General features: G+C 38.8%; 1 protein-coding gene across 9 annotated transcripts in view; it reads left to right on the top strand.

Moving 5' to 3' along the window:
• Positions 1 to 26,209, top strand: part of Gyf (GIGYF family protein Gyf) — a 915,224-nt gene that overhangs the window by 347,396 nt on the left and 541,619 nt on the right. For all 9 annotated transcript variants that reach the window (XM_090381591.1, XM_090381590.1, XM_090381592.1 and 6 more), the window contains one exon: positions 4,376 to 4,484. In XM_090381591.1, coding sequence (XP_090237717.1) covers positions 4,376 to 4,484 — 109 coding nt within the window. The remainder of the gene's footprint in view (positions 1 to 4,375; positions 4,485 to 26,209) is intronic.

Below are 26,209 nucleotides of genomic sequence, written 5' to 3'. Positions count from 1 at the left end.
ATTTACTTGTTTCGTGATGACTCCCAGAAGTCCTTGAAATCCCTAAAACCTTGATTTTAAGGTAGCTGCTCGTTCCAGTAGAAGCAGTGCAAGAATCACTTTCACTTCTGCTTGCGGATATTGTTAGTCTGTGTTCCCATAATGCATATGGGTAGTAGGGATCCCAGATTAATGTATCAGCTCTCTGTGTGTTAAATGAAAAAGATCTAGGAGCAATTGTGCAGTCAGACATGTTCTCTAAGCAGCGTAGACAGGCTGCCAGGACATTTCAATGATTAACAGGGATTTTTTTATTTTTCAATGCTATACAGGAATTTGCTAAGGAGGGATAAGGAGGTGATTATGCCATTGTATAAGGCAGTGATAGGCTGCATCTTGAGTATGGCATGCATTTCTGGAGGCCTCATTTTAAGATTGTAGAGTGGCTGGTACAGGTGTGGAGGATGTATAAGGTATGTTCGTGTCAGACGGCACCTGGGATTTCTCCCATCTCTGCATGTGTTTCGCTGTATTGAGGACAGTACACTGTCAAGCCAGAGAGTTCATCATCATCATCATCATTAGCCATATGGTGCAAGGAAGCCTGAGGCTTATGCTGCATCAGCCAAAAAAATTTTTTTTTTTTTTTTTTAACCTTGAGAGAGAGAGAGAGAGAGAGAGAGAGAGAGAGCGCGAGAGAGAGAGCGTGCAAGGGTCAGAAGTAAAAGGGAATCGCCAAGAAAAAGAATGATGACGATATCCAGCTCCGTGTCTGTGCAGTGTGATATGTTGTGCCCGTTGTTTGTCCGGCTTATTGGCCGCCAGACGTTGCCCATACCTCGCCATGTGGAGGTTAGCCGGGTGTATCCAGTATCATAACAAATTGCTCTGGCAGGTCCTGCCACCTAGTTTCCTGGGATTTCAGTGGCCAGGACCTATTAAAAAAAAAAAAAAAAAAATTTATGCGTTTGACATTAATGCTTAATGGGATTGCTGTTAGGAAATCGCTGGTTGTGGTTGAACCATAAAGAGATGTGTTAAAGGCTTAATAGGTCGGGCAAAATTTTGATGTTATTAAATTTAGACATGTGAGGCTGTACGCTAGATAAAAGCTAATAGTGTTAGTTGTCTTAGAGATTTACACGGAGCCGGTAGAATTTAGACGTTGATTAGAATATTTATATTTATATAAATTTATATGTTTATATAGAAAAATATTTATTATTCCACAAATAGCCTTGGTAGCATTGTTAACGGTGTACTCGGTCGATTTAGTGGAGGGGGGAGGAGACTGAAGACTAGGGGGAAAACAGATAGAAGAATAGAGACGATAGAGTAGTCTCTATCGATAGATAGAGCTCGTCTCCACTGACCAAAGAGGTCAGTGGAGAAGAGTGCCACCAGACGAAGTATGGGGGGTAGACAGGGAAGAGAGGAGACAGACTTGTCTCCTCCCTCCTCTGCCTGGGGATGGGGTTTTAAAGGGAACCAGGTTAGAGTACCCAGTTTTCAGATCGTCAATGGTGTGTTGCAGCAAAGCGACAGAATGTCTTCGTCGGTGTTATGTCCAAGCAGTGTTGAATCCGGTATGAAGGTCAAGCTGCCCATCCTGCTCAGGGAGTGGGATATGTTAGCTGGCAGTGGGGAACACACCAGGACAGAGGGTTGGAGAGACATATTTACTTCATTCATAATCTGCATTCTCACTCTACTTGCATTCTTTTATTTTTATTATTATTTTTTTATTTATTTATTTTTTAATACTTTTTTCTTATTTTATAATTTTTTTTCCCAAGTTTTTTATATATATATATATTTTTTTTTTTTTTTTATTATTATTTTTTTTCACTCAACTCATTCATCTTTTTCTCACTCACCAGGAGGGGATGCAATGATGTGTAGTGTAAATTTAAATACTAATTAAAACTAGGGTTAATGTGCATTTATGGTGTTTATGTGCAATTTTTATTTTTTTTTTTTACTAATAACTAATACATTAATGGGGTTGAATTTAAAAAAAAAAAAAAGAAAAAAAAAAGTCAATGGTGGGGGCGAGTTTTCAGTATGGCAGATATGAAGTTCTCCTTGCAGTATAGTTATGTGGCAAGGAGATTTTATGGTGTCCTATCAGTGATTTATGGAATATATGCATACAGAGATATCGTGATTACAATCCCACTATACAAGCGAATTGTATTGGCTGCTCTTTGAAGAGCATCCAAGTGTTGGAGACCATTCCTTAAAAATCCGTCTGTCTTCTTGATGGAATCAATAAATGGGAAATGTGCCTTAGATAAGAATTGTCCTTATGAGGAAAGACTTTGAATGGAAGCTATAGTATTTTGTAATAAGACACAGTTAAGTTCCTTAGAGTGGACTTAACTGTGCTCTATGAGGCTCTTAGTGGAGAAGGTAAAATGATTATGAGCAAAATTTTGAACATCATAAATAATTCTAGAACAAAGGGGCCATAAATTCAAATTATGGGAGAATGATTTAGACTGGATTATGGAAAGTTTTTTTATTTCAACAAAGAGTTGTTGATTACTGGAATATGTTGCATTCGTGCTTGGTTGAGTCTGACAGCTTGGGGAAATTTTAGTGGTTAGCACAGGGACTAATTGCTTACATATTTTTTTGTCATTTATTTTTTGGTTTGGGCAGCAAAAGCTTATTGGTCCTTTCCCCATGTGGCTAATATTAACTTGAATAAGTGTAATATGCAAGAATTTTACACATGGGGGGGGGGGCATTCAAAATAAAGATTTATATTCACCTAGAGTAGTGACAGAAATATGAAATTTTTTTGAAGTGGAATATAGGTCAGTGATTCTCTTTCTGCAAGGATAAACACCCAAAACAATCCATTAAAAAATGTTTGCTGTTTATGTAGAATACTGCCCAAGTTATACTGTTGTGGTGTGCATTGGTATAAACAATTCAAATGTGAAAGAACCTCAGCGATGAAGAAATCCCAGAATGCCTAGCAACTGCTGTAAGAGAAACGAGTGTTGTAAAAATTGAGGCATTAATTCTAAAGATTGCTCTATTAGCATCAAAGAACTAGCTGCAGAGCTCCAAATTAGTGAGTTCTGTGGAGGCCACCATCCAATAAAAGTAAAGCCTGTGACTAGATGGATTACCCCATTTCTGACCTCCTACCAGAAGGAAAATGGAAAGGGCACAATGTGCACTTGAAATGTTGTCGATATGTCATGAAAAGCAAGAGGTTTTTTTCATAGCTAGTCACCATGGATGAAACTTGGATCCATCACTGTGATCCCAAAACTAAACTATTGTCAAAAGAATGGAAACATACAGAATCACCCCCCACCCAAAAAAAAAAAAAAAGACAAAGGGGCAACCAAGTGCTGGCAAGGTGAAAGGTGATATTCTCAGGTTTTTTGGGATCAGCATGATGTAATACTAACAGAATGCCTTGAGAAGGGCTGTACTATAATGGAAAAGTATTATCCCAACATCTTCATAAAGTTTATTGCTGTTATAAAAGAAAATGATGGGGAAAGCCCTCAAAAGGCATGCACCTGCTCCGTGATAATGTGCCTGTGCATTCGTTGTGTGTTCTGTAGCGAGGTGTACCCATGTATGCGGTTTTGAAATACTGCCACATGCTACTTATTCCCATGGCCTTGTACTCTTGGATTTCTTCCTTTTTTTTTCTGCTCTGAAGTTCTTTTTTTTCATGGAAAGCACTTTACTGCTGATGATGAGGTGATTTCTGCAACCGAGTCATGGGGTAAAGGACAACAAGAGGACTTCTATAAAACTGGCCTGCAGATGTGTATTGAGAAGTGGCAAAAATGTGTCATTTTGCTCTGGTGTCATTTCGACTGATGAGAAAGTGTAATACATGGTGTTTGTTTCAGCTTTCTATCACAATTACTTCTGGGTGAATACAAATCTTTTTTTGAACCAACCTTGTACATACACACGGTATGTCAGATTTCCTGGTTTCGTTTGCTCTTGTGATATGTGTAGGGCTTCTTTCAAAGGATGGAGCCCTACACATCACAAGAAAGTCAATTTGTATTGGTGCTTTAAATAAGCAACACTTTCCTAATGATGAAAGTATAGTTCTTCTTTATTTATGTGTTGCTTTCCCAGTAGACAGTTTCAGTGCATACTGATGTTGTTTATTTGTTTTATTGCACTGAAACAATTATATTGGGAGCCTCAGTAATTTTTGGATATCAGTGCTGTATAAAGAAACAGGGTCATTGTTTTGTTGCCTTGCCAAAAAAAAAAAAAAAAAAAAAAAGTAAACAACATGAATTATATTATTATGGAAATATGATCTTTGTTATTCAGATAATATGTTGTACAGTGTCCATAATCGTATAAATTAATGAAATAATAATGTTGTACTAAATTATAGGAGGACCAAAGAGTAGTATTGCAGGCAGTTGATAAGTCAGCAGTCGTACCAGTTCATCACGATGATGCATACAAATGGTTTTATAGGGATCCTCAAGGTGAAATACAAGGTAAATTTATAGCGATTGATGCAGCACATACGCATTTTCTTTCATTTATTGTCATTAGATCAGTTATATTAAAAATAAGCCTGACAGCAATTTTTTTGAAAAGACAATCTCTGGAAATTCCCAATTCCTCTATTGCTGTAAACTGAATTTACATAATAATTCTGGAAGTATTACAGATTCACTGGTTAACAGCACACAACTAACAATTAAGAATGGAGCACGGGAAGCCCTAGAGTAATTCACTATGGATTGTCCTAGTACTTTACTTTATTATTACTCATTTGTTTACTTTTTTCTTTTTCATTCCCTTTAAGTTCCATTAAAACCTTTAAAACCTGATAAATTCAAAATTCTCAAAAATATGGCACTTTTGGAAAATTTTACATTAAAAAAAAAAAATAAATAAATATATAATATCCAATTCATTGAATGTTGTTACATTGACTGTTGCAAGTTATATTCAGCCATGGGAACTTGGTCATAACCTTACCATGTTAATCACATGTATGCTGTTGTATGGACAGACAAATTCTGCCCATATAGTAGTGCGATGAAACAGTTAATTGATAATCAAATTCCATGTAGAATTTAATGCCAAAACTTGTTTCTGCAACTTCATTGTGTATTAATTTCTCTGTTGTGAGTTTTATAATTATAGATATTACTCCCCTCTGGAAACCTCCTCTTTTCCTGATGAAGTTGAGAAAGAGGATGATTTCCTGTGTTTCACATTCTAACCTTTATCTTGCTCACTTTAAAATTTATATGATACATTTTGAGTGAATGTGCCTGTTAGACGTGATTAGGAACAACTTATGGGCAAGATATAATCCATGTTTTCACGGATCCACTTTCCATTTCTAATGGATATTAAAATTGCTTTTCTTGATATATGAATGGAAGCTTCTCCAACTGGAAAGCAAAAGTGAAGGGAAGCATAAAGAATTTATAAATGTATTGGACTTTTTTGCTAAGTAAAAATTTTCATATGGGGGTCAGAAATGCCTTACAGATTGTGAAGTAAGCCTTGCACACTCCTATGGTAGTGCAGATATATAGAATGAAGATTTGATTTTATCATTCTGGCTGACTTATGAGTTATGATCGCTGCCAGAACTAGGCAATTGCAAAGAGGATGGGAAAATATAATATTGAAACCGTAGCTTTTTTGATATCGAGCTGAAAGATGCACAGATAGTGGTAGATGTTCAAGCATGTGCTTCAGATATTTTTGGGTGAAGCTAATATCAAATTTTAAAAAGCATTGCAGAAAGAAGGATTTAAATTGGCACATGCTGTGATTAGAAGTTATGAAAGCTAATGATGATGAAACTATTGAAAAGAAAAGTGTTCTGATTTTTATACAAAAGAAACAAAGAAATGGAAAGACAAGATGCCCGAATGTGAAAATAGCCTTAGAGAGACCAGACTACTATACTCAGGTTACGATGGTGAACACAGTTTTTACATTAGTGGTGTAATTACGATGATTCGATCCGTCCATGAGAATCTATGGCAGATTGGGGGGGGGGAAGACACTAAAATCATTGTTCCTTGCAATTAAGTCCACAATATCATTTCAATTTTGGTGCAGAAGCACTGTCCAGTGTTACTCTGATTGGGAGACCTCCCCCAATCAAGTGCAAACTACTGACATGGCCACTACTTAATATCAGTGCCTCTCTATGGCCCTGCTGCCAGCCACATGGTGACCATTGTAGGACACAGATAAAAAAATGCTGGTAGTTTACTAGATTCACAATAGAATGCAAAAATATTCTCACCTAAGGATTCCTCTTATTAAGTTCTTTCAGCTCTAACACTTCTTTGAACTATATACACATTTTAAACTACTAAATTCCACTAAAAATCAGGAGCGCAATAAAACGTGTCCGGACACTAAGGCAGCCATATTGGCTTCCTGTGTGGATTGTGTTGTTCATCTGGACTCGCCGACCAGGCTAGCCATGTGGGTAAAGTGCCTACCTGGCAACCCAAAGGTTGCGGGTATCGAATCCCACCTTGGGCTTGGATCAGAGTAAAATGCAAAAACTTTGGGAGGTGCATTATGGCCACTAGAAGCTGATGCACCAACAACTAACAAAAAAAAAAAAAAAAAACATAGGTCCTGTGTTTTCACTCAAAAACCTCTAGTTTACCATCCAGCCCCATGAGGAGGTGTGCCAGGCAGTAGGGAGTGTAAAACACTGGCGTGGTTTGCCACAGACAGAGCCCAGTAAAAAAAAAGTGAAAGAGTGAAGGTAGTAGTGGGAAGACAGGGAGGGGGTTAAAGTGGTAGAGAGAAAGAGGGGAGCTGTAGTAAAGATGCCTGCCTGGTTGAAAGGGGCCCCAGGGACAGAATGCTTCCTTGTGGGGTGAGAATTGATAGATGGCAGTGGGTTACAACTAACCCAGGTGGTAGAAATGAAATATCATATGGAATGGGATCCCTATGTTGGAGCACCTGTGTTTGGTGCTCTATCCCACACTGACTAAGGGGCAAGCCCCGTTGGCCAGTGTCGTAAAATGTTATAACTCCTCCCACACACACATTGATCTTCTTTCTCACACTGGGGGAGGGGAATGCAATGGTGTGTAGTGTACTTACTACACTAAATATCTAATAATGAGAATTAAGTGGCTAAAGACTAAGAGTTAGTAAATACTTAATACTTATATTAATCAATATGTGGTGTGTGCCCTTTCACACTCACAGATACTTTCATTTATTCTACTGGCATTTGTCTCATTTGCTCAGTTCTTTCTTACTGCACTGCTCGTCCCGGTCACTTCAGCCGACTAATATTTTTCATTTAAAGTGCTGCCCTGGTTGCAGATCTTGCAAGCCAGGGGTGTGCAGTGTGTGTTTTGTTGTTGTTAGTATATGGTTGAGATTGTTAGTATTAATAACTCATTATTAGTATTTCTAATAAATATATTATTAACTATGTATTTTTGCAGCCAATTTCATTCATTTCTGAACCCACTCCTATTTATCATTACACTCGTTTACTCTCTCTCTTGCTGGGTCTCTCTCTCTCTCACACACACACACACACACACACGTGCACGCACAAAACTAACAGTAATTTCCTTCTACCACAATTCCTATTTCACTCTGTCATTCAGTGCCCAGCTCATTCACTCAGTCTTTTACACTCTTTCATTCTTTTCTTTTATTTATTCTTCTTTCATTCTGCATTGTATCCCCTTGCTGCTAGCTTACTAATATTTTTAGGTAACACTGACCTTATGTGCTTTCATGTTCAAGACCTGAAAATTCCAATGATAATGACTTGAACCAACCTAAAAGGCTCCAAAGAGAAGTGCAGTGCATGACTTGCCAAACTTTCTGGTAATACACTCCATATCTACCCAGCCTGTGGGCAAGTTATCACCATTTCTAATTCAAAGATATTTGGAATAAGTTGCTGGATTACCAAAAATGGTGAAACAGCTACAATTCACAGAGACCTGGTCGAAACAGCTTCCTCAAAACATTCTGAATGCCTGCTAAAAACAACAGCATTTGGTGAGCTGTTAGTATCCATTACTCCCCACGACACCTCGAATTCATCAAAAGGTGAGGTGCCTCCGTAGCCAGGTGGGAAGGAGTAGCAGTGCGTAGCACACGCTTCTTGATTAGACTGGGGTTCGAGCCCGTCACCACCAAATATGGAGGATGCAGAAAGGTCAAGAAATGACCGCCGCATATCCCGGAGCAATATGGCCTTAGTTGCTAAGGCTCCTTAAAAAAAAAATACCAAAAACCATCAAAAGGTGTTATCACAGAGTGGGACCTTCTTACACTCTCTGAGGAAGAATTTGTTCAGGAACAAAGCAGTCAAAAAGTAATCAGTGCTGAACAAATAATGACCAAAAGAGATGGAAATCCTACTAGGCTCATCATTTTAATATTTAAATATTTTGCACTCCAGAATTGCCATCCACTGTAAAAGCTGGCTATTTAAACTGCTGAATCTGCTGTCATCTGAATCCTATCTGTTGTTTTTAAGTTCTAGAAATATGGTCACTCTCAGCAGGCATGCAGAGGAAATGCCATTTGTCCAATTTGGGGATCAAAAGACCATAACCAAGCAGACTGTTCAGCCTCCTCAACTCCCATTTGCCTTTTCCAAATCATGCGAAATGTGGAAAACTGGAAAAAAAAAAAAAAATCCAAAATTGAATATAAAGTCATATCCCGAGGCACGCAGACAGGTTATGCTGACCATGCTTAGTTGATCCTATGCATCTCACACCTCACAACTCTGTGAACCTCCGGAAAAGACACTCCAAAAACTAAAACCAGTGAAGACACTAGCACACCAATTAGTATCCCAACTGATACTCCAGTGATCTTGCATGACATTGAAAAATTGAAAACTGCTGAAGCTGGAAAAAATCCAAACCACCCACCAACAGCATGGAATTGGGTTCCATGTTTCTGAGGAAACATGGTTTCCTCCCAGATTCTGAGGAAACCATCTTAGAGCTTCATGTCAACGACACTATGGATACTGGACACCCCATATTCCCAAAAAAGACCGGAAAAAATTGCTCCCACATGCAAAAAACAGTTAATGAGCCATCCTCAGCTAAACCTAAATAATGCATAAAATCATACAATGGAACTGCAGAGGACTAAGCAGTCATTCGGATGACTTAAAAGATCATTCAATTTAATCCCATGGGTGTATGCCTACAGGAAACATTTTTGTCACTGCACTGTCACCAAAATTTTCAAATTATAGCTTGGCACACCCAGGGCCTAATATCCTGAGCTGGATATCATTCTTCTTTTTCTTGGCGATTTCCTTCTACTTCTCTCTCTCTCTCTCGGTAATTCAGAAATTTTTTTTTTTCGCTGGTGCAGGCTTCCTTGCATCATATGGCTAATAACATCATGTGCAGATGAGATAGGAGATCAGAATATCCTGCACCTGGAGGAGTAGCTATTCTTATTAATTCTAACATTCCATCAAGGCTCATTCATTACAAACCACCCTAGAAGCTGTGGTAGCGCACATTGCAGTTGGTAATTCAGACTGTTCAGCCTCCTCGATTCCCATTTGTCCCAACTGCAAAGGAAGTCACCCTGCCTTTTCTAAATCATGCAAAATGTGGAAAACTGGAAAAAAAAATCCCAATTTGAACATAGTCATATCCTGAGGCACGCAGACAGAGAACATCAGATTGTAGAAAATCAAAAGGGTACACAAGTCTTCTTGAAATTAAAGCTTCATACATTCCACCATCTGTGCCATTTCCCCATTCGGAACCTCATTACACAACTCCCAACACCAATTTGTCTTTTCTGTGACTTTAATGGCCACCATCCATTGAGGGGATCCACTACAATGGATGCAAGAAACAAATTGATTGAAGAATTTTTTGAACAATAGCGATCTTAATTTACTAAACTCTAGATCTCTCACTTGCATCCACCTACCCATAGGGCCCCGAGTGCCAAGCAAGTGACTATAGCGATTCCTAAGCGATTTACATAAAAGAGCGGTTCATTATAGTATGGTGTTATTTTTGTAAAGTTATTTAATTTTGCTCTTCTGAAGTAAAGAAGTTAGCTCACTTGACAGAAAGGCAAGACACCTTTCTTTTTTGTATATAGGACTAACTTATTAATGCACTAACAACTAATCTTTCCTTATTGCTTGGTCACTGGTGGCACTGCTCCTGCCTCCATGTGGCGGGGCTGGAAACCTAGGAGAAGAAATCCACTCTCCCAGGACTAAAAGGAGCAGTGATGGACAACACAAAACAGTCCAGCTGTGAATCTACTGATCCAGATCTAGATAGGCATGATCTAGATCCGTGGTCGCCAACCTTTCGGACCTTATGGACCACTAAGCTCAAAATTTTGAATCCCGCGGACCACTGCCATGATTTTTTCCATAAAAGTAATATTCTAAATATGAAATGGTACTTACATTTGTTTTTGCACTCAAAGTTATTTGCAAAAAATTGGATATCATTAATGTTAATATAATTAATAATATAATGGCCTTATAATGATAAAAAAAAGTATAATAAATAAACACAGATATGTTCATTATGAAAAATGCAAAAAACATTTTAAATTTCATTTTATTAAAAACAATTAACAGAAACAATTGATATTAACAATTAACAGAAACAATTGATATTAACAATTATCAAATATTGAGTGCACCTCGACATAGAGGTGTATAAAGGATTAATTATAGCAAAATAATCAGTGTGACATTTGTTGCTGTTTGTTTGAAATAAGCTGTTGGATTCTTGGCTCCAATGATGTTACTGCAACATGGAGAGCCGTTTGTATTTCTAGCCGACAGGGGTACTTGTTTTTAATTGCCATAACTGATGAAGATATCTTTTCACACATATATGTAGTTGTGAATGGAATTAAAATTTTGATGGCCTTTTCATTCAGCACTCAGTACTCACTTTTTACGGAAAGCCAAAAATGAGATCTTGTTAGGGACAAGTGGAATTTACCTTTGAGTTTGTTGTCGGATGATAGATCGATTAGGCTTCCTTTTTCTTTCATGTTAAAATTACTATCCTCGATTTTTGTTGAAAATGGATCAATTATCCATGTATTTCCATGTCTGGGGTCCCCTTCCTTTGGGTAATAACGACCAAAAGAGTCAGTGAGCGGCTGTAAGTGCAATCGAACGAGAGTTATTACCTGTCGGTTGACATCCTCCTGTTTCATATAATCATCAAAATTTGGGAACATTTGCAGATCTTCTTCAGCCAACCGTGTTTGCCACAGCAGTATCTTCCTTTGAAATGCATCCATTTTGCCTAGCAGTGTGAACACGTCCTTAAGCTGTCCTTGCAAGGACGTGTTCAGCTCGTTTAACAGAGAAAAAATATCTGCCAGGTATGCAAGCTTGGCTAGCCAGTCATTGTCGGACAAGAGTTCATGGAACCTCGAATTATTTTGCTGCTGGAAGAATAACTTGATTTCGTGGCACTGGTCGAACAATTGTTTCAGTACTTTGTCCCTTGACAGCCATCTCACGTCAGCGTGAAGAAGAATACGAGTATGCTGAGAGCTCATTTCTTCACAAAGTGCCTCAAATATTCGAGAATTGAGCACTTTGTGGCGAATTTCGTTTACAATTACATCAGAGAGTACTTCGTGCAGTTCTGGAGATAATCTTTTCACCACAAGTTGCTCATGATGTATAATACAATAAGTAAACAAGATGTCTGGGTGTCTAACGTCTTTCACTTTTGCAACAACTCCTGAACGATGTCAAGTCATGATTGCGGCACCGTCTGTGCATATTCCAACACATTTCTTCCATTCAATACTGTGTTTCAGGAAATAACCATTAAGTGCATTGAAAATTTCAGAGCCTGTTGTTCTACCTGACAAGATTAGCGAACAGAGGAGTTCTTCCTTTAATTCTCCTTGGCAATCAAACCTCACAAAACAAAGAAGAACTGCCTTGTTATTTATGTCTGTTGATTTGTCAAGTTGAATTGAATAAAACGTAGAATTTTTCACAAGTGCAATTTTTCACAATCACTTGATTTTCAATATCTTCGGCCATGTCTTCAATTCTGCGTTTCACAGTGTTAGCGGACATAGGAATTCCTTTCAGTTTCTGGACAGCCTGTTTCCCCAAAACCTCTTCACAGGCTTGTAACAAGCAAGGCTTAATTAATTCTTCTCCAATTGTGTACGGCTTTTTACATCTCGCGATTTGAAGTGCTATCAAATAAGATTTTACTAAGGAATTATCTTCAACAATCATTGTTGCTAATGAACTTTTTTGCTTTTGCAAATTTTCACGCATCCTTTGGAAGTATTCATCTGGCTTTTTAGCTAAATCTGGGTGTTTTGACTGTAAGTGCCTGCTGAGTTTCGAAGGTTTCATGGCATCATTGGATAAACTCTCAGAACATATAATACAAAGCGGCCGTGGATCCAGTTCACTTCCAGGTTCTTGAATAAATCCAAACTTAAAGTTGTCCGCATCATATTTTCTTGAAACTTTGAATTTTTTCTTCTCTTTGCCTCCAATTGTAATGTCCTTCCTGATGATGCTTTGCTGTGGCTGCGGAGGCTCTGATTCATTTATCAACTCATGACAACGCGATGTATTACCTAAGAAGTGCAAAATGCTTGCTTGCTTGCCTTTTCTCACTCATTGGGGTAATTTTATTTGAATCTAAAAACCAAACAAAAAATGAGGTAGTTATCAAACTCAAGCTCTTTGATGCCATTAAATATCACACTGTGCACAGTTAAAATAAAAATATCACTGGTCACTTACCTAAGAACTGCGAACCGCGCTGTGCCCAGGCTAGGCCATCGATAAGAAATAGAAATAGCTTTCCATATTTTTTTACAATAAAAGCATCGCTAATACCGGATATTGCACTAGGCCTTTTATAAACATGCGACGTAATAAGGCGAAAATTGCAAAAAAGTAGAATCAAAATATAATTAAACATTTTAATAAACACAAAAATTAAAAATATATTCAGATTACTCTGCGGACCTCAAATTCTCTCACGGACCACTGGTTGCCAACCACCGATCTAGATCATGATGACTTAAACCCATCCCATGCCAAGAAACAAAAAAAGAAGGGACAGATTATATTGCTCCTCTCTTTTTAATATTGCATTCCTCCACAGACCAACCACTGAGTAAGCTATGCCCATTTTTGATTCAGAAATGTCTCAAATGTGGCTGACCTCCAAAAATGGTTCGCCGATTAAGATCTGGAGATTTATTAGTGGAGATGAATGAACACAGATATGCTGAGAGACTTTTGAAAATTTCTACCTTTGGTGGAATTCCCACAGAGGTTACCCCACATGCCACCTTGAACTTCTCTAAATGGGCAATATCAGAATGGGATCTTCTGAATATATCACAAGATGAATTTGTCCATGAACTAAACAACTAAAATGTAATCCATGATAAAAGAATTTTTATCAAAAGAGATGGATAGTCTGTCACTACTCGGACAGTCATATTGACGTTTAAAATACCAATTCTCCCCCACAGCTATGAAAGCTGGAACCATTGGATGTCATGTTCAACCATACATTCCCAATCAGTACAGTGCTTCAAGTGTCAAAAATTTGGTCATTCACAAACTGTGTGCAGAGATGTAGTCACTTGTGCTTCTTGTGGTTCTAAAGAACGCACACATACTGGCCGTAACAAACTCAAAACTGTCCTAACTGTCATGGTAATCATTCTGCCTTCACTAAGGACTGTGAGCAGTGGAAACGAGAGAAGAACATTCAGAAATATAAAATAGAGCATAAGGTGTCATATCAAGAGGCAAAGAAACACTTTGTACATCTATGTACATGTAAGTTACTCAACGACTAAACTCAGTATCAACTTAAACTGACTGCTCAGTCTATCTAAATATCTCTATATCTAGTTGGGCTAAATCAGTACTTTCTTCATCAAAGGAACAATCTCCCTCCAGATCAAGGGTAAATACACCGGTAACAATACCTCCAGATAAGAATCCCAATCAGCAACCGAAAGAACAAATCAAGAGCTCTGAAAGAACTGATAGATACAAACTCAGATCTGATACTATGGACATCGATGAAAAAGCAGGCAAAGACTATGTTCTTGAAATTCATCCAGAAGATGACATTGACACAGGCAGACCAATTTTCTCAAACAAAGAAAAGGCAAAAATAGACAAGCGTAAGCAGACTACTTCATGGACATTAACAAACACAAGTTAAAACCAAACAATGGGTAGAGTTATTTAGTGGAATTGCAGTGGGTTAGGTGGTAACTTAGATAACTTTTACGATTTCCTAAGTAAATATAAGCCTGTTGCAGTATGCATTCAAGAAACCAATCTCAAAAATACAGTATCTATGACAAGTAAACATTATACTATATATAGAAAAGATAAAGTTTCTCTAATTCAGCTCATGGAGGAGTAGCAGTCGTAGAGAACTCTGTAGTTACCTGTACACCTTTCCTCATACCAACATCTTTAGAGGCGGTTGCAGTTTGTGTCACCATTGGTATAACAGTAACATTAGTTTCGTTGTATCTATCACCAAACCATACATACACCCTTGCTGATTTAGATGATAGAGTAAAGCAAATACCTGTTCCCTTTTGTATTATGGGTGACTGGAATGGCCATCACCCCCTATGGGTTTCTCAACATCTTGACTCTAGAGGACAGATAGTAGAAAAATTTTTAGATAAACAGAATCTAACTATTCTAAACACTGGTGATCACACATACATACATTCTCCATCTTGCTCAAGTTCAGCTATTGATCTTTCAATATGCTCTCCAACGATATTTACCATCATAGACTGCACTGTTACTGATAATCCTCGTGGTAGCGATCATTTTCCTAAAATCTGTACTTTTGGTTCAAGTTCTCCTCCCCAGAGAGACATTAGGACAACCTGGAAATTTGACAAGGTTAACTGGACTAAATACCAGAAATAGCTGAAATAGATAATTCCGTCATTGCAACCCTCACAATTGATTCTGCAGTCAGGCACATTACACAAAAAATAATGAAAGCATTCGAGTCGGCTCTTCCAAAATCATCATCCAAAATCCGGCTTCATCCAAAAATGTGGTGGAATGAAGCATGCAACAATGCTAAAAAAGAAGGGATTAAGTACTGGAATTGGTTTCGAAAATATCCAACCACAGCCAACCTCCCATAGTTTAAGAAAGCCAGAACTAAAGCTCGTCATATAAGACGAGAGAGTAAAAACGAAGCACAGGCACTTTATACTTCCACCGTAATCAGATCCACAGATACTTCTATAATCTGGAAAAAAAATCAAACGAATTAATGGTAAATACAGTCGAACTTCCCTATAACGAATTCGATAAATCCGGCGAAAAAATTCGTTATAGAGAAATTTCGTTATACAGAGAATATCTTTTTTATTAGAAATTGTTATCTAATTATAAAATGAAAACGAATCTACATTTATTTTTAATGAATTTTATTTCAAAAACACTTATTCAAATTACGTTTACACAATTTTCGCCCATAAATATCACAAATTAAAAAAATCTGTAATTTTAGTTTGCACAGTACAATTAAAAAATTGTCTGATTCTCAAAGAAAACCTCACATTTGTTCAGAGCATTAAAAACATTATTAGGAACATTTTCACAAAACTAGACCCATACGCACCGTTTTAAAAGCATTAATCATTTCTTCGCGAGTTGGCTTTTCTACGGGTTGTTCTGATGCGTCTTCGGCGTCATCGTTAATTTCTTCGTGATCAGGTCGCGTCTAACACTGTTCGGCAGTATTTCATCTTCATTTGGATGTTCTGCTGTGATCTACATAAACATAACTATTCAGTGTTATTTCATTTTCGATGTTTCCAGACGATTCTAATAATGTCCAAAAGTTTTTCAGTTGTGAAAGGGGCAGTTCATCTTGTTCGTCCAGTCGTTGTTCGACTTCTGTATTCAATACAAATCCTGCTTTCGAAAAACAATTTTGAACAGTGTATTCAGTGACATTGTTTGTCCAAACTTTTGCCAATTCAGAGATGCAATCTTAAGGTTAATTGTAACCTCCAAGTTTCTATTTTCTGATAACGCATTGACAATCTTCATTATTATTCTCTTTCGATAATGAAATTAAAAATTTTTAATAATGCTTTGGTCCATTGGCTGGAGTTTTGACGTTACGTTTGGTGGTAAAAACAACTTCGCACTTTTTTAAGTTTGGCAGGATGTGTCAGTTACCAACACGATTTTCCTTTTGTTATACGCTTATCTAGTTTTAATATCCATTCTTCCAAAATATCACTTGTCATCCATGCTTTTTTATTAATAGGTGTAGTCAACTTCCAAAGATTTTGTGCCTCTAAAACATCTTGGGTTTTTTGATATTCCGATGACTAAAAGTCTTAATTTTTCACTTCTTATCATATTTGCTCCAACTAGCACAGTGATTCTTTCTTTGCTTTGTTTTCTGCCAAAACATTTATCATCCTTAAAAGCAAGTGTTCTATTCGGTAAACATTTAAAGAATAAACCCCATTTCGTCAGCATTAAAAACATCCTTACGCTCATATTCTTCCAAAATCTTCTTTAAAGTATTGTTCCTCCAACTGATCTTCTTCGCTTACATTAACACTTTCTCCACAAATAACCTTTTCCACAATTCTGTGGCGCTTCTTAAATTTATCTTAGCCACCCAGTGCTCGTATTAAATTCTGTATGTCCAAGGGACTGTGCAAATTTCAGAGCTTGTTGCTTAATTATTAGGCCCGATATTGGGATATTCTTTTCACGTATCATTTGCACCCATTTTAGAACAGCTTTATCAACATCTTCGTATATACACAACTTAATTCGCTTCTTGTCTGCTCCTCCTTCAATTGCATTTAAAATTTATTCTTGATTTTTTTAAAATCGTAGATAAACTGCTTGCAGTTGCCATATTTCTCCGCAACATTTTTTTTCTTAAAACCCTGGTCAATATCTTAACAATCTTTGCTTTATCATTAATACTTAAACACTTTCTCTTCGACATTGTTTTCGCAATTATAAAAATTACTCTACTGCAGTTCTTGCCGAATACATACACCGCAAACTTCGCTAAGCTGGCCAGTAGTGAATTGTTAGTACCGCCTACTCAATGACGTTCGCTTGCCAATTCAACAGTATCACTCACTTTGAAGAAATATACGACTTGTGAATTTCTTTTATTCTGCTTTCACGAAAGAAAATTTATGATTAACGTATGCTGTATGTTACTTTTCAGAAAAAAAAAATACAAGAGCATATAGCCTATGTGATTGATGACGAACGAAATAAAAATAAAAAATTCATGAAAACCATCTATCTACTGGGAGTCCAGTTAGACGAGAACGGACATACCACATAATGATTGACAGGAAGGTCACGTGGTACAGTTGAGATGAGAAGCGAATGTCACTCAGTAGGCGTTACTAAAAACCGACTATTGTAGCATTCTATGTATTGCCACCGCAGCACGCTTACTGCTAAAAGGCTTACCGCAGCGAATTTCGCTTTCCCCTGAGCCAACATCAATTTACAAATCTACCCTATTTATTGTAACATTTAAGACCACTTTTAAGAAAACCCATTTGGTTTAATAACTGTAACAAAAATGAAACAAAGACCCTCCTACGGGCGTCAATGGCCGCAAGTGTTCACTAAAAGGATGATTATTTAATTCCAGATGCTAATGCGCAATTTCGGAAGGAAGGAGGCAGTATATTTGAGCGGCTGTTTAGCAGTAAAAGCTTGAAAATCTTCAAAAATGCTTTTACTAATTTTTTGAAAAATTCGTTATAGAGAGACTAACACTTCGTTATATGGGGTTAATTTTACATGTAATTTCGTTTCAAGGTGCAATGTTTTGCGAAAAAATTCGTAATATAGAGAAATTCGTTAAATAGAAGTTCGTAATAGAGAAGTTCCACTGTACTTGCAAACAACTTCTCCTATTCTACTTGGAAAAGGGAAGGAAATTTCGGAACCTGTAGAAATTGCAAAAGCCTTCATTCGAAAAACTTTCAGCTGTTTGCTACATATGAACCAATATTTCAATTGTTAAAATGCCGGACAGAAAATTACAAACTAAATTTTAATACTACCGTCCCACATTCATATAACCTACCTCTGACCATGTTTGCATTGCGCAGTGTGCTTGCCCGAGTGAAGAGCATTGCTCCTGAATCTGATGGAATTTTTTACACTATGATCTATCATTTAAGTGAGGATTCGTTAACTGCCCTCTTACAACTATACAGGGTGTCTCAAAAATATTGGTACAAACGTTTAGGGGAGGTAGGTAACATATAAAGGAATGTGAATCACATAGGAACCCATAACCGGAAACGTCACGGGAAAGTAGTAGCAGAGGCACAAGGAGCAGAAATGACACAAGACAGTAATTAGTGGCAAACATTTATTTGACATAATATTAACAATGGAGTACGAGATGGATGCATTTCATGATGTTACAACAGATGCTCGAAGGTTCCACCATGAGACGCGATGCATGCGTGACACCGATGCAGCATGGATTGGTGGACACGGTCGAACACACCTGGAGTTTCTTTGACAGTAGCAGCAGCACAGACGAGTCTCGCCACGAGATCCATTTCCGTCTCCACAGGCGATTCATACACGATAGATTTGAGGACCCCCACAGGAAGAAATCAAGACTCGATAAATCAGGTGAGTGTGGGGGCCAGGCAACGGGTCCACCACGGCCAATCCATCGACGCCCAAAAGGCCTGTTCAAATGGTCACGAACACACCTTCCATAATGGGCAGGCACCCCGTCAAGTTGAAACCAAATGTTGCATCTCACATTTGCTGGAACATCGTCAAGTAACCCTGGTAGAACTTGTTCAAGAAAGATCTGATATTTAGCGGAGTTCATGCGGGATGGTAACAGGTATGGGCCGACTAAGCAGTCACCGACCATACCTGCCCACACATTTATTGCGAAGTGATGTTGTGGGGGTGCACACTGTGTGGGCCCTCTGCTAATCCATACACTAGGTGCATGTCTGCCAGCTCACAGTTCGTATATCGATGCAGGCTGTTTGTGCGGCGACTACTGCTGGAATGAGTAAATCAGAAATTTTCCCTCTCCTGAACTGATGAACAGCGCCAGGTACCGACTTACGGTGACGTTTCCGGTTATGGGTTCCTATGCAATTCACATTCCTTTAGATGTTACCTACCTCCCTTAAATGTTTGTACCAATATTTTTGAGACACACTGTATAACAGAATTTTCTTAGTGGAGTATTACCCTGCTAGCTGGTGCCATTCTTATGTGCTAGCCTTCTCAAAATCAGGAAAAGACCACACAGATCCCAGAAATTACCGTCCTATTTCTCTAATCAGTTTTCTGGGAAAAACATTGGGAAAAATAGACCGACATGGTTTCTAGAAATGGAAAACATTCAAAGTCCAAACCAGAATGGTTTCCGGAGAAGATCTACGCTTGATCTCATTATCAAAGCAGAAACAAATATCCGGAATGCTTTCCTCAGAAATGAGCACCTAGTCATGATATGTGTTGACATAGAGAAAGCCTTCGATACAACTTGACGATATGGGATTCTCAAGGACTTACGTAAATGTGGACTTTGGGGTCATCTGCTGAAATTCATTAAGAATTTTCTAGGCAGTAGATCATTTCAGGTCCAATTCCATTCTTAATTGTCTCAAGCATATGTACTAGGAGAGGGAGTTCCCCAAGGCTCAGTATTGAGCGCAACACTCTTTGCCATTAGGATTGATGTAAGTGTATACCTGATACAGTTGATTCATACCTATACACTGACGATCTTGCCAGCTCATGTCATTCTCAAAATATGCAACTAATTGAAAGACAACTACAACGTACCATTAACAGAATAGTCTATTGGGCCAAAAACAATGCATATCGACTTTCTAAACCAAAAACTTTTGATAAAAAATTAAATTTCTGGAACATATAAAACATATTCATACAAGTTGTCTTAGAAAACTAAATCTTCTCAGAGTAATTCTTCTATCTCATGGGGTGCATATCGTTATGTGTTGCTACACCTATACCACTCGCTGATCAGATCCAGGTTAGACTATGGGTCTCCTGCATATGACTCGGCCAGACCGAGTGCACTGAAATGGCTCGAACCCGTACATCATAGTTCATTTCGAGTTGCACTGAGGGCTTTTCGCACCTCACCAATTTTAAACCTCTATACCAAAGGCTATGAACCGCCGCTACACCTTTGACGACGTTCTGCTACTCAATTATGCAGCCAAAATCAGCATTCTCCTACATCATTCCATATGGCAATATCTCTTCATGCCCAAATGGAAGACCTTTATGAATGTAAACCACAGCTCAACAAACCATCTGGCATTAGGCTTCAAGCTCTAATCACAAACTGGGACCTGAATTTCACTAACACTCTTCAGGATGCTACCATGGAAACCCAGCCTTGGCAAATGCCTCAGATACATATTGATAGACATTTTCAACAATGGGGAATGAATTAGCCTTCCAGATATCAATATTAGGCAATACATATGGCTCACTCCACTGAGTTCAGAAGTTTCTTTCAAATATATACAGATGGATCCAAGACTGGTAGTAAAGTTGGTACAACTGTAGTACTACCAAATGCCACAATCTCCAGATGGCTCCCATCAGATTGCAGTACTTATAGTGCAGAGTTATATGGTATTCTACTAGCCCTAGAGAATATAAAAGAAGCCTCATATGCTCAATCGATCATATATATATGGACTCGTTAAGTGCTGTTAATGCTGTACAGTGTGAATCCTTTCCTAGTCATCCTCTGATACATAAAATTTGGGAACTGTTATTAGGAATTCATGGACAGCTCTTAATATTTTGTTGGATCCCTGGACACGTTGGAATCTCAGGAAATGAGCAGGAAGGTTTAGCTGCTGAAATTGTTACAAATGTGATGCCATCTAATTTTAGGACTCCTTATACTGATCATAAATCCATTATCAAACAGACATGTAAAGAACAATGGACATGCATCTGGATCAAACAAATAATAAACTACTTGAAATCAAGAGAGAACCCAAACAATGGTAATCCAGTCTGAGATGAAACACAAAGGAAGAAACCATACTAGCCTGATTATGCATCGGTCATACATTTCTAACTCACTGCTACCTACTAACAAACGATGACCCTCTACAATGCAGTAACTGCTTATGTTCATTAACAGTAAAACATATAATCATAGAATGCCCACTCTATCTTAAACAACAGCAAACTGCTTTCTCCTCTCATTTTCATAAGTGCAACGAGTTATTAGAGTGTGTGTTCTAAGAGATCGCGAAGACACGGATGACATTTTTTCTCTTTCTAAAATTGATAAATAAATATCACATTATCTAAACCATATCACTTGTAAGATAAAGGAACAAGATATTAGATAGTAATTAGTGCATTATAGCCTAAGTTGCTGCTGCACCAACAAATCTAACAACAACAACCTACCCATAGGATCTACTTTTGTAATTGACTTGTCAATTTGCTGACCATCCATCCATCTTTCCATTCATAACATAGTCGGTGTTAACCGATCACTTCAATAGCGATCATTTTCCAATTATTTGTTCATTACAAAGAGGAGTAACTCCAAATTCCAATCAAAAATCCACTTGGTAGTTAAAAAAAGGCAAACTGGGATGCTATTCTGCTCAAATATGTCACTAGACAGACTTTATGTTCAAAAACAACCTATTGATGATGTAATTACATATGTAACCAATCAGATTCTGACTGCAGCTGATGCTTCTATTCCAAAATCCAAGAAATATCTCATTCACCGGAATCACTGGTGGAATACAGATTGCTTTAATGCCAAATATGGAAAAAATCGGGCTTGGAATAATTTCTGCAAATATCCCCATTAGTTATAAGAGACTCAAAGCTAAAGCAAGAAAAATTACATGAAAAGCAAAATGTGATTCATGGATTGCCTTTGCCTCAACCACCACAAAAGACACCGACACATGGCTCATCTGGAGAAGGATACAGGTCCTAAATGGCAAATTTTCTTGGCTGCCCTCTTTGATACTTCATTTGAAAGGGAAAGACATGTCTGTTCCTGAAAAAGTTGCTAATACACTAGCAGAATCATTTGCCACAATCTCTTCTAACAACGGCATAAAACATTACACATATACAAGATCCACACACTTTTAAATCTCTGGCCTTTACAGTGTACTGTATCACTGTGGTGGGGCAGTGTCCATCTTCTTGAGGACTATCTCCGAGAGAGATATGTGGTCATTTGTACTCCTTTCATGAAGTGTGAGAGAAGAGTGTATAGAGGATGCCCACAGGGTTCGGTTCTGGGGCCGACTCTCTGGAATTGGGTTCTCGATGAGTTCCTACAAATGCAAGCTGTGGAAGGTACGACCAGAATAGCTTATGCTGATGATTTAGTTATCTTGGTGGAGAGTCCTGCCGGATGCTTGAGGAGCGTACAGCTGCTTCTCTAAGCCAATTGTTGAATTGGTCTGCTCAGCATAAGCTGGAGGTCTCAGCAGAGAAATCTGTAGCAGTTCTCCTGAGGGGATGCCTCAGTGGAACTCGCCCTCCTTTGTGTCGGTCTGGTGATCTCTCGCTTAGAGTGGTTAATAAGACCAGGTACCTGGGTGTTGTCCTGGGAGAGCGACTTTCTATGGTAGCACATGCTGCCTATGTCCGAGATAAGGTGAAACGATTATATGCCAAGCTCCAGCGAGTTACGCGTGTTGAATGGGGTATAAAGGGTGGGGCCCTCCACTTACTTTATGATAACATCTTTATCCCGATTCTGACTTACGCTGCTGGGGCTTGGGAAAGGTATATAGAACATTCTCATGTTCGTAGAATCTTGTCTTCGGCACAGAGGTTTGCTCTCTTGGGTATAACCAGGGCTTGCAGAACTGTGTCCACAGATGCTTTGTGCATCCTTGCAGGGAAGATGCCTGCGGAGTTGGTTGTGGCGCAATTTACTCTGCGATATGCCCTTAAGCGGGGGATTACCAGAGTGATTTTTGGCATCCGGTCGTACCCGGTGGGGCGGTTGGCTGATTTCCCTGGTATAAGAGCGGAACGGGGGCGAATCAATGATGAGTTGAGTACCATATGGCAATTCCAATGGACAAACTCTGAGAAAGGTCGTCATTTGTATACCTTTATGCCCTCGGTCCATACTGTGAGTGGGGAACGATGTTCCTGGCTCCGACTTGGGTTTGCGGCTGCTGCCGTCATTACGGGGCATGGCCTGAGGTCAAGGCTGTTTCGTTTGGGGTTGACCCTTACGGAGTTCTGTGAGTGTGGAGAGTGGCCTTCACATCTTGCTATATTGTCCTCTATATGAGGATTTAAGAGCGAGGTTGGACTTTGGGACACTGGCTCTCACTGAAGTAAATTTGAAGTATATTTTTGAAAATTATGAATTCTTTTGTTCTTTTTTAAGATTTGTTAAATTAGCTTATAGTCGCTGCCGGGCGATGCCCGGATGGTAGTAGTGACCTACCTCCTCATGGTGGGGACGGTAACTTGTGGTGTGTGGTGTGATTGCCCATCCCCACCACAAGGCTGAATGGTCGATTAGTATTGTTTTGTTTGATTTGAGTTGACCATTTGGTCTTTATATATCTGGTTTTTTACAACTAAGGTTGAGACTGATATATTAAATGAGAATTGGTTGCATATGGATGAAAATCCTGGTGGCAACCGAGATGGAAGCTCACTCAAATGAAAATGAAATGAAAATCTCTTCTAACAACGGTATAAAACATTACACATATACAAGATCCACACACTTTTAAATCTCTGGCCTTTACAGTGTACTGTATCACTGGTCCTAAATGGAAAATTTGCTTGGCTGCCCTCTTTGATACTTCATTTGAAAGGGAAAGACATGTCTACTCCTGAAGAAGTTGCTAATACACTAGCAGAATCATTTGCCACAATCTCTTCTAACCCTCTGGTGGCCGAGCGTCCTGGCAAGGCTCCATGTTGCATCTTTGCCACAAAATCTTTATGACAGCCTAAAATCCTATCTCACGAACAGGGATGCGCAGATCCTCACGCTTTATGCTAGCCTCACCCGTCTTGTCTGCAATGGCTGCCCCCAGGGATCGGTCCTGGGGCCACTCCTGTGGAACATTGTTCTAGTTGACTTTCTCTGCAAGGACCTTGGCGATGTCACGGCACAGGCTTTTGCTGATGATGTCATTTTATCCACAGCAGCGGACTCAAGAGCAAATCTGGAAAAGCAAGCAAACAAAGCACTGAAAACCCTACAGGAGTGGGCCAAAATAAACAATCTAAAAATAGCACCGGAAAAGACCAGCTCCGTCCTTCTTAGAGGAAAGCTTAAATTAAACAGGCCGCCACAAATCAAAATAAAAGGCACTGTCAAACTAACCAACCATATAAAGTAACTAGGGATAATTATACAGGGTGTTTCAGTTAAACGTTTCAGAACTTCTAAGAGGGGTAGGGTACATCCTGACAACTCGAAATCATATAGCAATGTGGGGTCGGAAATGCTTTCCTGAAGCGGTGTTGTACACAGAAGCACCATAAAGAAAAGAGACCGTAAGTGAGAAATCGTTTTAATAATACATGAAAAGAAGCAAAAGGTACATGGATTAAAGTAAGTGTTCGAAGTTTCTTCCACGGGCTACAATGCACGCCTCACATCTCCGACGCATGGACATCCGAACATTCCGGAATACTCCAGGCGAATTTCGAATTTCTTCGGCAGCAACTGCGATTCTTGCAACCAGCTCCTCAGCATTGTCAACAGGGGTGTCATAAACTAGCGATTTCATATGACCCCAGAAATAAAAATCAAGACATGATAGGTCGGGTGACCGAGCAGGCCAACGCACGGGACCACCACGTCCGATCCACTGTTGACCAAATGTGACATCCAGGTAGTTACGAACATCTCCGCTATAATGGGCAGGGGCTCCATCGTGTTGGAACCACATTGTCTGTTGCGTCGATGCCGAAATCTGTTCATCTCTCAAAAGTTGTGCCAATACTTGCTGCAGAAAGATCAAGTAGATAGGTCCGGTTAGACCTATCTACTTGATAATCCATGTACCTACGGTAATCCATGTACCTTTTGCTTCTTTTCATGTATTATATTAAAACGATTTCTCACTTACGGTCTCTTTTCTTTATGGTGCTTCTGTGTACAACACCGCTTCAGGAAAGCATTTCCGACCCCACATTGCTATATGATTTCGAGTTGTCAGGATGTACCCTACCTCTCTTAGAAGTTCTGAAACGTTTAACTGAAACACCCTGTAGATAGCAATCTCTCATTTAATCCCCATCTAAATTACCTCAGGAAGAAAATACGCAAATATACAGGACTCATACTAAGAATAACGCGAAAGGACTGGGACAAAACAAGAGGACCCTCTCCTTATATTATAAAGCCTTATTTATTCCAGCAATTATCTACAGCTCACCTGTATGGATGACGAAGAACAACACAGCAACAAATAGGAAAATATTAGAAACAATACAAAGGAACATACTACTAACCATCACTAGGGCAAGTAATACAACTACTACGGCAGCGCTTCAGGTCATTGCTGGTGCACTGCCCCTTGACTTAGAGGTAGTACGAACTGGATTAATGTATTACTACAAAAAGGTAAATACCAAGCACAACTAACGGCTTAACTCTCAATGTTACCAATGATTGGAAGCAGGAGCAAAAAAGAATCGATGCACACCTAACTCACATTTGGCAGACAAAAGGTGGAATGAAACCACCAAAGGAGCAATAACCCACAAATTTCTTCCCCTTGTAACAAAAATGTACCCAAAAGCAACAGCATTTATATACCCGGGCCTCAACACTACCTACTTATTTAACAGGCCACGGCCCGTTCAGAGATAAACTAAACACAATGGGCATAATAGAAGACAGGATTTGTCCATGTGGAGAACCAGAGACTTGGAGTCACGTTATGCATGACTGCAACAACTATGAAGATATAAGAGCAAGTCTTATTGTAAGAATTCAGTATAACCCAATCCACCAAGAGTCCCGACTATTGGACACTCAGGAAGAGTACACAGCACTAACTAATTTCGCAGTACAATTATTCACAAGAAGGAAAACAATTATCTCAATGCAACCTGATCCTCGGGAGGACGATAACA

Source organism: Mastigoproctus giganteus, chromosome 9, assembly GCF_048544385.1.
Source record: "Mastigoproctus giganteus isolate SK-2022 chromosome 9, ASM4854438v1, whole genome shotgun sequence".
Lineage (NCBI taxonomy): Eukaryota > Metazoa > Arthropoda > Arachnida > Uropygi > Thelyphonidae > Mastigoproctus > Mastigoproctus giganteus.
This window is presented reverse-complemented; position numbering and strand designations above follow the sequence as displayed.